General features: G+C 51.0%; 1 protein-coding gene and 1 pseudogene across 1 annotated transcript; one reads left to right on the forward strand and one right to left on the reverse strand.

Moving 5' to 3' along the window:
* The first annotated feature begins 4,949 nt into the window (after positions 1-4,949).
* On the forward strand, positions 4,950-8,314 carry PLD6 (phospholipase D family member 6). The gene is made up of 2 exons (XM_036073819.2): positions 4,950-5,391; positions 7,739-8,314. The coding sequence occupies exons 1-2, from the start codon at positions 4,950-4,952 to the stop codon at positions 7,984-7,986; spliced, it is 690 nt and encodes a 229-aa protein (XP_035929712.1). The 3' UTR covers positions 7,987-8,314.
* A 3,396-nt stretch (positions 8,315-11,710) lies between these two features.
* Positions 11,711-12,666, reverse strand: LOC118523952 (S-formylglutathione hydrolase pseudogene; annotated as a pseudogene).
* Between the last annotated feature and the right edge of the window lie 208 nt (positions 12,667-12,874).

The raw sequence follows: 12,874 nt of genomic DNA on the forward strand, positions 1-12,874 counted from the left end.
TTTAAGATTTTATTGTGTTGATTTAAGAGAGAGAGAGAGAGAGCATGAGTGGGGAAAGGGGAAGAGGGAGAGGGACAGGCAGACTCTCTGCTGAGCATGGGGCCTGATGTGGGGCTCAATTCCAGGACCCCAAGATCAGGACCTGAGCCGAAGTCAGACACTTAACCGAATGAGCCACCCAGGTGCCATAAGACTTAATTTCTTAAGAACAGTTTTAGGTTTGCAGCAAAATTGAGGGGAAGGTACAGATTTCCTATATACCCTCTGTCCCCACACATGCACAGCCTCCCCCGTTATCTCTCTCTCGCTCTATTTTTAGAGAAGTGTCCATTCAAGTCTTTAGCCCATTTTTAAAATGAGTTATTTTTCTTCTGCTATTGCATTCTAGGGGTTCTCCTTTTTTAGAGAGAGAGAGAACGAGCATGCATGTATGAGTGGAGGGGGAGAGGGAGAGAGAGAATCTTAAGCAGACTCCACACCCAGTGTGGAACCTGACGTTGGGTTCGATCCCATGACTGTGAGCTCACCACCTGAGCTGAAATCAAGAGTTGGACGCTTAACCAGGTGCCCCAGCCTCCCCATTATTAACATTTCCCACCAGAGTGGTTGCTTACAATTGATGAAACTAATTGACAGTTTGCATAGACTTTAAAAAATAATTTCTATTCTCTAATGAGTATGTTGATTCATTATCATTATATTTTCCTTTAATTCTCTGAACGTATTTATAAGACTTGCTTCAAAGTGTTTTTCTACCATTTCCAACATCTGGGTCCACTCAAAGTCAATTTGCATTGGCTGCTGTGTTCCCTGCATATTGGTCACACTTTCCTATTTCTTTGCATGTCTATTAAGTTTTGGTTGAAAACTGGACATTTTAGATAATATAGTAGTTCTGGATTCTATTTTATTTTTCTAAGGTTGTTTTTCTTTGAAAACTTGCCTGGACTTAAAGTGTAGAGTTTCTCCCTCTGTAGGGTGGCACTGGTGTGTCTGCTTAGTTTTTGTTTTTGTTTTTTTTTTTAAGTCTTATTTTTATTCATTCCTAGCGGTCACCACTGGGTCTTCCTAATGCAGTAGTCAGCCATTGATTTAGGCAGAGGTTGAACCCAAATACTTTAAGCCTGTAAGACACCCATCCTCTGCTGAGCAATCTGTCTGTGGGCTGGGAATCCTTTCAAACCTCCATTGGCTTTCACTTTTCCTTGGCCTCTCCCATTCCTGCACAGCTCCCCAGTTAGCCAGGGAGGTGTGGAGTGTGTAGTTCAGCTTTTCTATGGTTTTCTCACTTTCTGGATCTTGCTGTCACATTTCTGCCTGGTCTGCTGCTTATCCCACGTCGGACCGGAAGGTCGGGCTGGTAAGGCTGCAGGTTTTCCTCATTCATTCCCAACTGTGCCACCACTTTTAGCTAGCAAAACTAAAGACCTAAAAGGTTTTTGGAGCCAGCCCCACATTGATAAGACTACCATTTTTGCCAGCCAGACTGGGAGGGTGAAGGGATGCGAGCAGCCTGTCAACAAGGCCACGGAATCCTGCTGCTCCCATCCTAACCTGCAGCAGGTTTTAAAAAATGATGCTTCTCATTTGGTTGTCTGCCTTTGGTGGATTTCTAGTGCCCTGAAGCGGTTGTGTGTGTGTGTGTGTGTGTGTGTGTGTGTGTGTGTGTAGTGGGGTTTTTTGTTTTTGTTTTGCCCAGAGGAAATGACAACCTCTTTATGCTGCCATAACTGGAAGTCCCTCTTCTCATTTTTGTCATCATTCCACATGAAGAAAGTGAGGCTCAAAGAGACAAAGCAATTTGCCCTTGGAAGTAGGGGAGCCAGAATTAAACTCAGGAGCTCTATTTAAAAAAAAAAAAAAAAACAGCTTTATTGAAGTATAATTGACATACAATAATTTCTACTCATTGAAACCATCCAATTTGACAAGTTTTGACATGCAGATGCACATCACCACCAAGATAATGAATATATCACTGTATGTTTCTTTGTAATCCCTCTTCCCTTCCCACTGTCTCTAGGCAACTGCTGATTTACTTACTTTCACTCTATTGGTATTTCCTAGAATTGCATGTCAGTGGAACCACACAGTACATACTTTGTCTTTTTTCACTCAGCCTTACTGAAATTCATCCATGTTGTAGTTTATATCAGTAGTTTATTTCTTTTTACTGCTAAATAGTATTCCATTGTATAGATAGGTGAAGGTTTGGTTACTTATCTGGTGACGGACATTGGTGTTGTGTCTAGGTTTGGGTTATACTCATAAACCTGCTGGGACTATCTGTGTACAAGTCTTTGTGTAGATGCATAGACATATGCTTTCATTTCTCTTGGGTGATATTTAAGAGTCAGATAGCTGGATCAGATGGCAGGTGTTAAGTGTGATATTTTTAATAAACTTTTAATTTGGAATAATTTTAGATTTACTGAAAAGTTTCAAAGGTAGCACAGAAAGTCCCCGTCTACTCCTCATCCAGTTTCCCTCACTGTTAGTCTTACATTGCTGTCATGCATTTGTCAAAGTGAAGAAACAGAAAATGGTGTATTACTATTAATTAAACTCTAGACTTTATTTGCATTTCACCACTTTTCCCAGTAACCTTAACTTTCTGTTTCAGGATCCAGTCCAGGCACCCCAGTCTCTGCTGGTCTGTTACAGTTTCTAAGTTGTTGCTTTTTTTCATGTCCTTTGCCAGATATCCTGTGGAATGTGATAGCATGTCCTTAAATCTGGATTTCTGATGTTTTTTCCTCATGATTGAACTGGGTCTATGAGCATCGGGAAACACCACCACAGAGGTGACGTGTCCTTCTCATCAATCATATCAGGAGGGGGTGCCTGGGTGGCTCAGTCGGTTGAGCGATTGACTCTTGATTTCAGCTCAGGTCGTGATCCTGGGGGCATGAGATCAAGCCCCGCATCAGGCTCCACACTCAGCGGGGTGTCTGCTTGAGAGTCTCCTCTCCCTCTGCCCTTCCCCCGATCTCTCTCTCCCTTAAAAAAATAAAATAAATAAATCCTTTAAAAATATCATATCAGGGATACGTAACATTCACACATCTCTGGTGATGTTAACCATCACTTGGTTAAGGTGGTGTTTACCAGTTTCTCCATGTAAACTTGATTTTTCTCCTTTCCCTACTGTAGTCACTAAGTCCAGCCCACCTTCAAAGGGGCAGGGAGATTTAGTTCTCCCTCCCGTGGCAGGGAATATGTACATACAGTATTTGGAATTCTTCTGTAAAAAAGACTTGTATCTTCTCTCGTTTCTTTATTCGGTCATTTTTTCATATCACTATGGAGTCATGTATATTTATGTTGCACTTGGGTTATAATCCAATACTGCATTATTTACTTTGTTTCTCAAACTGCTCCAGTTCTGGCCACTGAGGGTTCTTTTAGGTTTACCCCTGTGTCCTTCGGTCATGCTGCCATGTACACATCCTTACTTTCTGGTAACACAAGATGCCTGAAACACGTCTTTTGATTTCCCTGCCCAACCCTGCCCAACCCTAGAATCAGCTATTTCTGCAAGGAGTCTGGGTTCCTTTTATTGGAGAATGGTGTTTAGAAACTAAGATCTGGGAGCTAGGGATGCTCACTGCTCCTGGGGTCTCATTGCTTCTGGGCCTCTGGGGGGACTGAGGTATGTGATATACCTATGTTAAAACGGACATATGATGTACAGTAATATACATCCTAGGCTAAATATGACTTCACTGTGGTACCTCTCACTCCAGTACAGAACCACAGGGATCTTATCTCTTACCCCATCCAACAGAGAGAACCCCAGTTCCTAATACCGGCCAAGGATTTACCGATCTGTTCAACCCCAGGGGGCATGTAGGCAGCTCCCCCCTTGGGAAAGAAATGTACCAACTAGAGTACAGTGTTTATGTGCAGTTCCTTTTGTGTTTAGCTTTCTAGTCCCCAGTCAAAACATGATTTTCCAGTTACTCAGATCAGCTCCTTCTTTGCCCCCCATGTGGGGGTCTGTATTTAACAGGGAAGTCATGGAGCCCGGTTACAAGGACGAGACGGTGGAGGAGTTACCATTTCCTTTCAAAGACCACAGAGAGTCTTCAAACGAACCATGGAAATTCCTGACCAAGATTCAGGAAAGAAAAAATAGGAAAAAAATCTTACGCTTTCTTCTCTCTTTTCTCTCCCTGTGAAAAGGAAGAGCCCCTCTCAAGTGAGACACGGAGGGTCTGGGGCTTGCCAAGACAGGACCAAGGACTTCCCAGTTTTCACTATGTTTACGCCTAAAGCAGAACAGGCATCTTCAAATAACAAGCCGATACTGGGAGAGGTGGTCGAAATACAAGGGGCCTAATGCTGGACTCACGCCGCGGTCTCTGACACTGTGGGGTCAAACCCTGCCACCGGCCAGTGTTCCTTACCTGACATTCTCAGTGTGTTTCCAGGCCTTTCTCCCGGCCCTGCCTGGCCGTACCCAAAGCAAAAAGGAAGGTGTGAAACGGTCAGCTCTGCTCTACCATCCCTCCAAAGGAGGAGGCCCTGGGCCGTCGCGGGCTGCGCGGCTGGCGGGCGCCATCGCGGCGGTGGCGGGGTGCACGTGGCCAGTGGGCACGCAGACGCAGTGGGGCGCTGGTCGTGGGGCGCGTGGGCGCAGAGCGGCGGTGAGCATCCCGGAAGCGCGCGCAGGCGCGGTGGGCGGTGTACGAGGAGGGGGGTGGGGGAAGGGCGGGCGCACGTCGCTGGCGGGTGCGCAGGCGCGGTGGGCGGGGGGGGGGCGGCTCTACAGGGCTCGGGGCGCGCAGGCGTGGTGAGCGGTGTGTGGAGGGGGTCGAACGCACGTGGCCGGCCGGGGCGCAGGCGCGTTGGGCAGCGGTTGGTGGGGGGCGGCGGGTGTACGTGGCCGCGGGAGCGCAGGTGCGGTGGGCGGCGAGGCGGCGGGTCGTCGGCGGGGCCGAGGCGGCATGGAGTGGTTACGGTGGCAGGTGGCGGCCGTGGCAACCTTGGGTCTCGCGCTGGCCCTGGAGGCGCTGCCCTCCGTGCTGCACTGGCTGCGGGCCGGGCGCTGGCAACAGCGGCGGAGGCCGCCGCGGCGCGAGGTGCTCTTCTTCCCGTCGCAGGTGACCTGCACCGAGGCCCTACTGCAGGCCCCGGGTGAGGGGCCGTCGGGACCCCCAGCGGGCTGCCCGTGCAGCCTCCCCCACGGCGAGAGCTCGCTCAGCCGCCTGCTGAGCGCCCTGTTGGCCGCCCGCGCCAGCCTCGAGCTCTGCCTCTTTGCCTTCTCCAGCCCGCAGCTGGGCCGTGCGGTGCAGCTCCTGCACCAGCGCGGGGTGCGCATCCGGGTCATCACCGACTGCGACTACATGGCTCTCAACGGCTCGCAGATCGGCCTGCTCCGAAAGGCAGGTAGGCCAGGCCGCAGAGGCCGGGAGCCCAGGCTTGAAGCTCAGGTCCGCGGAGCGCCCTGGGGCTCACACCCCACCTGGCGCGTGATCTCACCCAGGGGGGAATGTCAAAGGCGGATCCTACAGGGGTCTGAGGATGGGCGTGACCCCATGTATGTCCTGCGGTGGCCTTGTGAGGGCAGGATAGTTTTACCCTGCAGAGACTCCAGGGCCATCTGTAGAGAGCACCTGCCCTCCCCCGGTGGGTGCGCTTCTGTGCTGTGGGTGTGTGAGTGTGAGCCCCGGGGCGTGAGCAGCCTGTGTGTCCCCCAGCCAGTGGAGGAAGATCTGGGGGAATTCTCGGAGGCTGGGGGCCTGCCCAGTGACAGCGGGGAAGCGACCGAGCTCCTTTGATTCCCCACATTCTCATGACCCGTGTTGGCCTTGGGACACTGTGGGGAAGGCCTAGGGCGGGTAGAACGGAGGGTGTAGCCCGGGCAGCTGAGTTTTTGACTACTGCAGACTGAAATGACAGTGGCCTAGCCAGACGGCCCTGAGGAGATGAAGGGTGAATGCGAAAAACAAGTCTGCAAGCCCACCGGCTCGCAGACTCTCAGTGACTGTGTGCATGGGAGGAGGAGCCCCAAGATGGCGAAGATGGGGCTAACCCACCGAGGGGCTAAAGGAGGAAAAAGGCATTTCACCTTAAGGGCACCAGTGAATTTCATGCTGGGGCTTTTGAAGTGAATAAGAATAATATACTAAAAAGTGCAGCTAAAATGTTTAGTTGGTGAACGTTAATTTGTCCCTCGAGCTGCACAAAACAGGGAAGACCCAAACCTCTGGCTGGCCTTTTTCTCCCCCTGGGGTGGGGACAGATGAAGCGGGAAGTAGGAATGATTTTGAAGAGGGTCTAAATTCAGATCCTGGGCTTACCTATGAGTTCTGTATTTCCTCCTCAACTTCAGTGTAGCGGTGTGTTCTGCTGGATGGGAGAGGCTGTGGTAATGTTGGAGGCGGGCAGAAATGGTCAGATTTTTGGGGGGAGGGGCAGAAGGTGAGGAAGGGGGGGGGATGTTAAGTCTGGAGCCGGGTGCAGGCTCGATCCCACAACCCTGAGATCGTGGCCTGAGCCGAAATCAGGAGTCAGACACTTGACCGACTGAGCCACCCAGGTGCCCCACAGATGGTCAGATTAAGATCTGTTTTGAAGGTACAGCTGACAGGATTTGCTGGTGGGCTGGTTGGAGGGTGTGAGAAGTACGAAGTGGCGTCCGGGTCCCCTGGGATAGGAGGGTTTCAAGGCAGGGTTGCTGGGCAAAATCCCCAGGTAAATTTGAAGTTCAGATAAGCCACGAATAATTTTTGGTGTATGTCCCAAATATGGGACATACTTATTTTCAAGAATTATTTGTTTATCTGAAATCCCATCCCACTTTGGACATCCCGTTTTTTTATTTGTGAAGTGTGGTGACCGTGTTGCAAAGCAGCCTGTTTTAAACTGTTCTTTTAAGTCCCATCTGCAGTGGTCTTGTTCGCTGAGCGGATGGCTCATCAGGGAGGTAGGCATGAACCCAGGGCTGATGCGGAGGGGGACGGACAGACAGGTCCTGTCCTAGGGGAGTTTGGAAACAGTAGGAGAGAGACAGGAAAACAAAAGGCAGCCATTACAGGCTCTTCGGTGAACCAAAGGGGCAGGGCAAGGGAGAATTCGTTTTCGTAGCAGTCAGGGCTCTTTGTGCTTCCGCAGGTAGGCTCCAGGCACACGGGGGTGGGGGGGTGGGGGGGGTGGACCAGGCCCGACCTTGCCCCTCCCCCCCCGGCTGAGTTCCGGTGACGCCGAACTCCCTCACCCGAAGCACCCAGGGCCTGGCTCCTGTGGTCTTCCTGCTTCAGGCTCATCCCCCCCCCCCCCCCCGTAGGCAGCGGGGTGCAGTCCTGGCGTGCACGGTGTTCCCAGGTTTCCAGGGCTGTTCCAGTGCCGGGGTGGGCAGAGCGGGAGCTCGCAGGTGGGGAGACCCCGGCCGGGTTCATGGCCGCTCCTCCCAGCGGCACTAGCAGGACCGTGGTGGCGGGGTTGTCCTCGAGCAGTGTGCGTGGGCACACCTCCCCCAGGTGGCAGAGCTGGGTGCGGGCAGGGCTGTCTCCGCGGGAAGGCGACTTGCGTGACACCGGTGTCTGCTTGTCTCTGTCCCCCCGTCCCGTCCCCTGCGCCGGTGGCGGCTGGTCCCCATCCGCCGCTGCCCCCAGCCCCTGCCCGAGGGCGACAGGCGTCCCGTTTCCTACCGAATCAGAAACAATCGAGGCGTCGCTGCTCGTGGGCCGCGGGAGCTCGCGCGGTGCTCAAGGCCGACTCGCCCTTCCCACAGGCATCCAGGTGCGGCACGACCAGGACCTCGGCTACATGCACCACAAGTTTGCCATCGTGGACAAGAAGGTGCTGATCACCGGCTCCCTCAACTGGACCACGCAAGCCATTCAGAACAACAGAGAAAACGTTTTGATTATGGAGGACGAGGAGTACGTGAGGCTTTTTCTGGAAGAATTTGAGCGTATTTGGGAAGAGTTCAATCCTACGAAGTACACCTTTTTCCCACAGAAGAAGCAGAGTCACTGAGGTGGGCGCTCTCCTCCATCTGTGGAGCGGGAGGGAGATGCTGTCCGCTATCACGACTTTTGGTCCCCGGAGTCGAAAGCAGACCCAAAGCTATGAAGAGCGGGGCTCAGAGCGGCCTGGGCCACGGGCACCGCGAGAGAAACCCCAGACAACGGCCGCGCGCCCTCTGTTCTCGCTCGGCGCCGCACGACAGCGAACGTCCCCGCAGCACCGAGCAGCTGTGTCGGGCCAGCTTGTTTCCTGGCACAGGCCCCGCCGGGCATGCAAGCTGATCCCCCAGCCTGATTCTAGAAGAGTCTCTTGCTTTGGCCGACTCCCATCAGCTCCCCCCCCCTCCCCCCGGCAGGGGCTCCGAGCGCTTGCCGCCTTTCCCCGAGGCCCGGCCGCTCCCATCAGCACCGCTGGCCCCTGGTGTTGGCCAAGGCCGCAGGCCCCTCGTGTCGCTCTGACCAGCTCCTCGGGCGCCGACTGGCGGGTTGGAGTCTGAAAGGGCAGGAGGAGAGAGGGGCGCTGGGCACGGCGGGAGTGGGGAGCTGTCTTCCAGGCCCCCTCGTGAGCATCGCTGGCCCCCGAAGCGGGCAGGTGATGCTCTGACCCAGGTCCCCTTGCACGATGACCCTTTACGACAAATACACGTGAAGATGTTCATCCTCCGCCGCTTCCCCTCTGTGTTCATTGCGGTCAAGTGCAAGGTCTGTCCGCAAGGACTGTAAGCGGCCAGAAGCTGCCTCTGTTTCCCTCCGTTATGCCTTTCGTTGTCAACATTCTCCCATTCAGGATGATTCTGTGCGCTTAGAAGTGCCCTTCCCTGTACTACCCATGAACTTGGCTCATTGGCAGTTTTGGCTCAGCGTAGTCCGCCCTGAGTTACGTGACCATCCGGGGAGGAAAGCAGGAGGGCGGCCGGTTTCGGGCTGTGGCAGCTCAGGGTCTGCTCTCACGGTCGCCTCTGGGGTTTGCTTTCCCCGGTAACGAGCTATCTGACGTCCATCTGTGAGGTGCTGCACATTGGTTTTTCATATGTCGATAGCTCAAGTGACCTCCGAACGATGGCTCTGCCATCGTGTCATGTTTGTGTGTGTCATATGCCGTGTGACTTGTCCTGACGTCCGTCACGCCCACGAGCCGCCCGCAGGGGGCCTCCGGTGCTGCATGTTTTTCCCGTTTAAAGTTACCTTCGACTTACTGTGTTAGGCAAGTAACCTCAAGTTAATTTTTCTGATTTAATTGAAGCTATGAAGTATAACGTATAGATTGGAAGTAAGAACTGCTTTCCCACTAAAGGTGTTTTCTCACCTGTGTGTTCCAGCAGTGCGTGTTCTGAAGGGAAAGCATGACAAGTGGTAGGATGTGTCCTGGCCGATGGGGCCGGCTGGTCCTGGGCTTCTGGCCCGTTTAAATAAACACGTTCCTGTTCTGGAATGGTGGTACTGTGTCTCTTTGCCTTTTGCTCATTCAAATAGTAGGTGCTGTTTATTAAAGAACATTTTTGGGGGAGCGGACGACATAGAACTGTTTAGAAGCCGTTGGTCAGATTGGGCGCCGCCCACAGGAGCGAGACCCGGACGTGTCACTGGGGGACCTTGTGAGGTGTTTTCCAAAGATGCCGAAGGTGGTTTTGCAGCGCGGGGCTGGCCCATCACACTGCGGTGTGCTCACCCCTGCGATTTCCCCCCGGGCGGGGCGGGGGGGGACTACTGTGTGCACGCTTTCCCTGAGCAAACACACACGGAACCAAGAAGTGTCTCCCAGCGTGTCCCTGCTGCCGGGGGCAGGGTCTCCGGTGTTTTCCTCTCCGCCCCGTGACGGTTGGCACACGGGCCCCGGCGCAGCCTGGCGCCGAGAAGGTCACCTGGCCCGGCCACCTGCGCGAATGGTTTCAGAGTTCCAAAATGATCTCCTCTCGTAACCGTTTTATTTTAATGGTTTTATTTATATTGTTATCTTCGTTATCTTAGCAGCAGGAGATTAAATCTCATGAGTTTCACATAATAGTCAATCGGTTGGAAAAGAATCGCAGTAAGATAAAACTTCCTGTTGGGACCCTTGTGATTAAAAACCCTTGTCGTGGCAGTAGCCGAGGCTGTCACCGGCTGCCTGCAAGTGTCAAATCCCACCCACCCCCACCCCCCCAGAGCAAGAGCGCTTCTTCAAGCAGTGCACCTTTATTGTAATTTAAAGCATGTCCTGGTTCTTTTGAATTGTTTTTTAAAAAAACAACTGATTGCTTTCTTAAAAGACTTCATTCGGATTCACGTATCCCAAGATTCACCCTTGTAAAGTATGCACCACTCTGATTTGAGAGCATTTCATCACCCCAGAAAGAAACCTTGTCCCAAGAGCAGTACCTCCGTGCCCTCCCACTCCCAGCCCCTGGCAACCACCGGTTTACTTCCTGTCTCTCTGGATTTTCCTGCTGTGCACATTTCATATACATGGAATCCTTCAGTATGTGGCATTTTGTACCTGCCTTCTTTTATTTAGCATCATTTTTTTTTTTTTTTAAGATTTAATTTGACAGAGTGAGAGCACAAGCAGGGGGAGCGCCAGGCAGGGGCAGAGGGAGAAGCAAGCTTCCTGCGGAGCAGGGAGCCTGACGCGGGGCTCGATCCCAGGACCCTGGGATTATGACCTGAGCCGAAGGCAGATGTTTAACGACTGTGCCACCCAGGCGCCCCAAGCATGTTTCTGAGGGCTGTTCCTGTTGTAGCATGTGTCACTATTCACTTTCTGTAGCTGAATAGTATTGTCGTGTGGATAGATCACATGTTTTGAACCTATTCATCAATTGATGGACATTTTGGTTGTGTCCACCATTACACATGATGATGGTGTAAACATTCACATGTAAGTGTTCGTGTGGACGTATGTTTTCATTTCTCTTGAGTATACACCTAGAAGTAGAATTTTTGGGTCCTAGAACTCTATTGAGAAACTGCCAGACTTTTCCAAAGTGACTGCACCATTTTACCTTCCAACCAGCAGACTATGAGAGTTCCTTCTTCTCTACATCCTTGCCAACAAAAAATTACTACTGACTTTTGCGGTGATCGCCAACCTACTGAGTGTGAGGTGGTGTCTCATTGTGGTTTTGACTTGTGTTTTCCTGCTGACTAAGGATGTCGAGCGTCTCTTCATGTACTTGTCTTTTATGTATTGTCTTCAGAGAAATGTCTATTCAAGTCTTCTGCCCTTTTTTTTTTTAAATTGGGTTGCCTTTTTATCATTGAATTAGAAGTTATGATAACTTATGACTTATAACTTAATACAAATTATAAGAATTATAAGAGTTCTTTTTATATTTTGGACTCAAATCAGGAATATGATTTGCAAGACTTTCTCCCATTCTCTGGGTGGTCTTTTCACTTTCTTGGGTATTATGTGCGGCTATGTGTTAGTAATTTTGATATTGTTTAATTGGTCTGTTCTTACTCCTGCTGCTTGTATTTTGGTGTAATAGCTCAGACACCATCACTCAACCCAGGGTCACAAAGATTTGCTTGTGTTTTTTTCTGAGTCTTATACTCTTAGCTCTTATGTGTCAGCCTGTGAACCATTTTTTTCAGGTTTTATAGATTTATTCAGAAAGTGATCCAATTAGGATTCAACTGTGCATTTTTAGCACTGTGCAATCCAATGTTTTCAGATACTTTTCCCCTGCAAATCTATTCATAACAATTTTATAATCCTGAAGAAATTCTCTTACCTGAAGTTTTTCATGCATTCACGTAATTTTGCAGGATGTCTGACGTGCAATGAAGTAGTAGCTGTGATCATAACCCTCTTGTAATTAAAAACAACAGGGACTTTCTTTTCTGTACAGACAGCTATGAAGTTATCAGGTAGTAACTGCCCATCTGAAAGGAACCGGTCTTTTCCCTGATCCGTTAGTTTGTCCAGCTGAGAACCTGGATAGGATAGGACTGGATAGGACTCCACAAGGTGGCTCGCATCATAAGCCTTCCATTTACTTTGATCTTTTGCCCCAAGGACAGAGCACTGTGTTGCAAACTAGAGCAAATGCTGACACAGATTTATGTTTTCCAGGATTCCTCCAAGCACAAATGAGAGCTCCATGGCCTCCAATGGAGTAGCCAAAAATAGACACCCTTTGGGGGTCCACCGGAAAACTAGCCTTTATGAGTTGGGGAAGCTCCTTAGTAACAGAAGAGTACGTTCTGTCGCTAGTTTTCCAAGGCTCCTCGGTGGCATCCCCACGGAACCCAGCACCGGTGCCAGAGTCCCAGCCCTCACCTTCTCCTTTATTGCAGCCACGAGGGCTGATACCTGGGACAGTGACGACAAGGCCACGTTCTGAAGCAGCTTGATGATAACCAGACTTTCATATAAAATTTGGTTCTGTTTGAGTTAAACCAGGGCATTTTCCGGTTTCTGCCTTTGGTGGTAAGTAGACAGCAAATTTCGTTTTGCAGTTCAGTTCAACACTGTCATGTTCAAAACCTTACCGAAATCCTCCAAAGCACCTGTTGGCTGGAAATGCTTCAATGCCGTTCTTCGCCTGACCAATTGCTACTTGCTTTTTAACCTGTACCCAAGGGTAGATGATCCTCGGGGGTCAGTGGTGGCAGGAAACGCAGCAGTTGGAGTGGAAAGGGGAGGCCTCAGCGTGGCTGTGCGTGCCGTGTTCTCCTGTCGCTCGCTCTCATTGCTGACCCCCATCGGGCCTGCCCGCTTTCGGGTCAGGCCTGTGACCCATTTTGAGTTAATTTTTTGTGTATGGTGTGAGGAAGGGGGTTCAACGGCATTCTTTTGCATGTGAATAGCTAGTTGTCCCAGCACCATTTGTTGAAAAGACCCTTCTTTCCCCACTGAATGGTTTTGGCACCCTTGTCAAAAATCGATTCATTACAGAAATGTATTCACTTAT

The sequence above is a fragment of the Halichoerus grypus genome, chromosome 2 (genome assembly GCF_964656455.1).
Source record: "Halichoerus grypus chromosome 2, mHalGry1.hap1.1, whole genome shotgun sequence".
NCBI lineage: Eukaryota > Metazoa > Chordata > Mammalia > Carnivora > Phocidae > Halichoerus > Halichoerus grypus.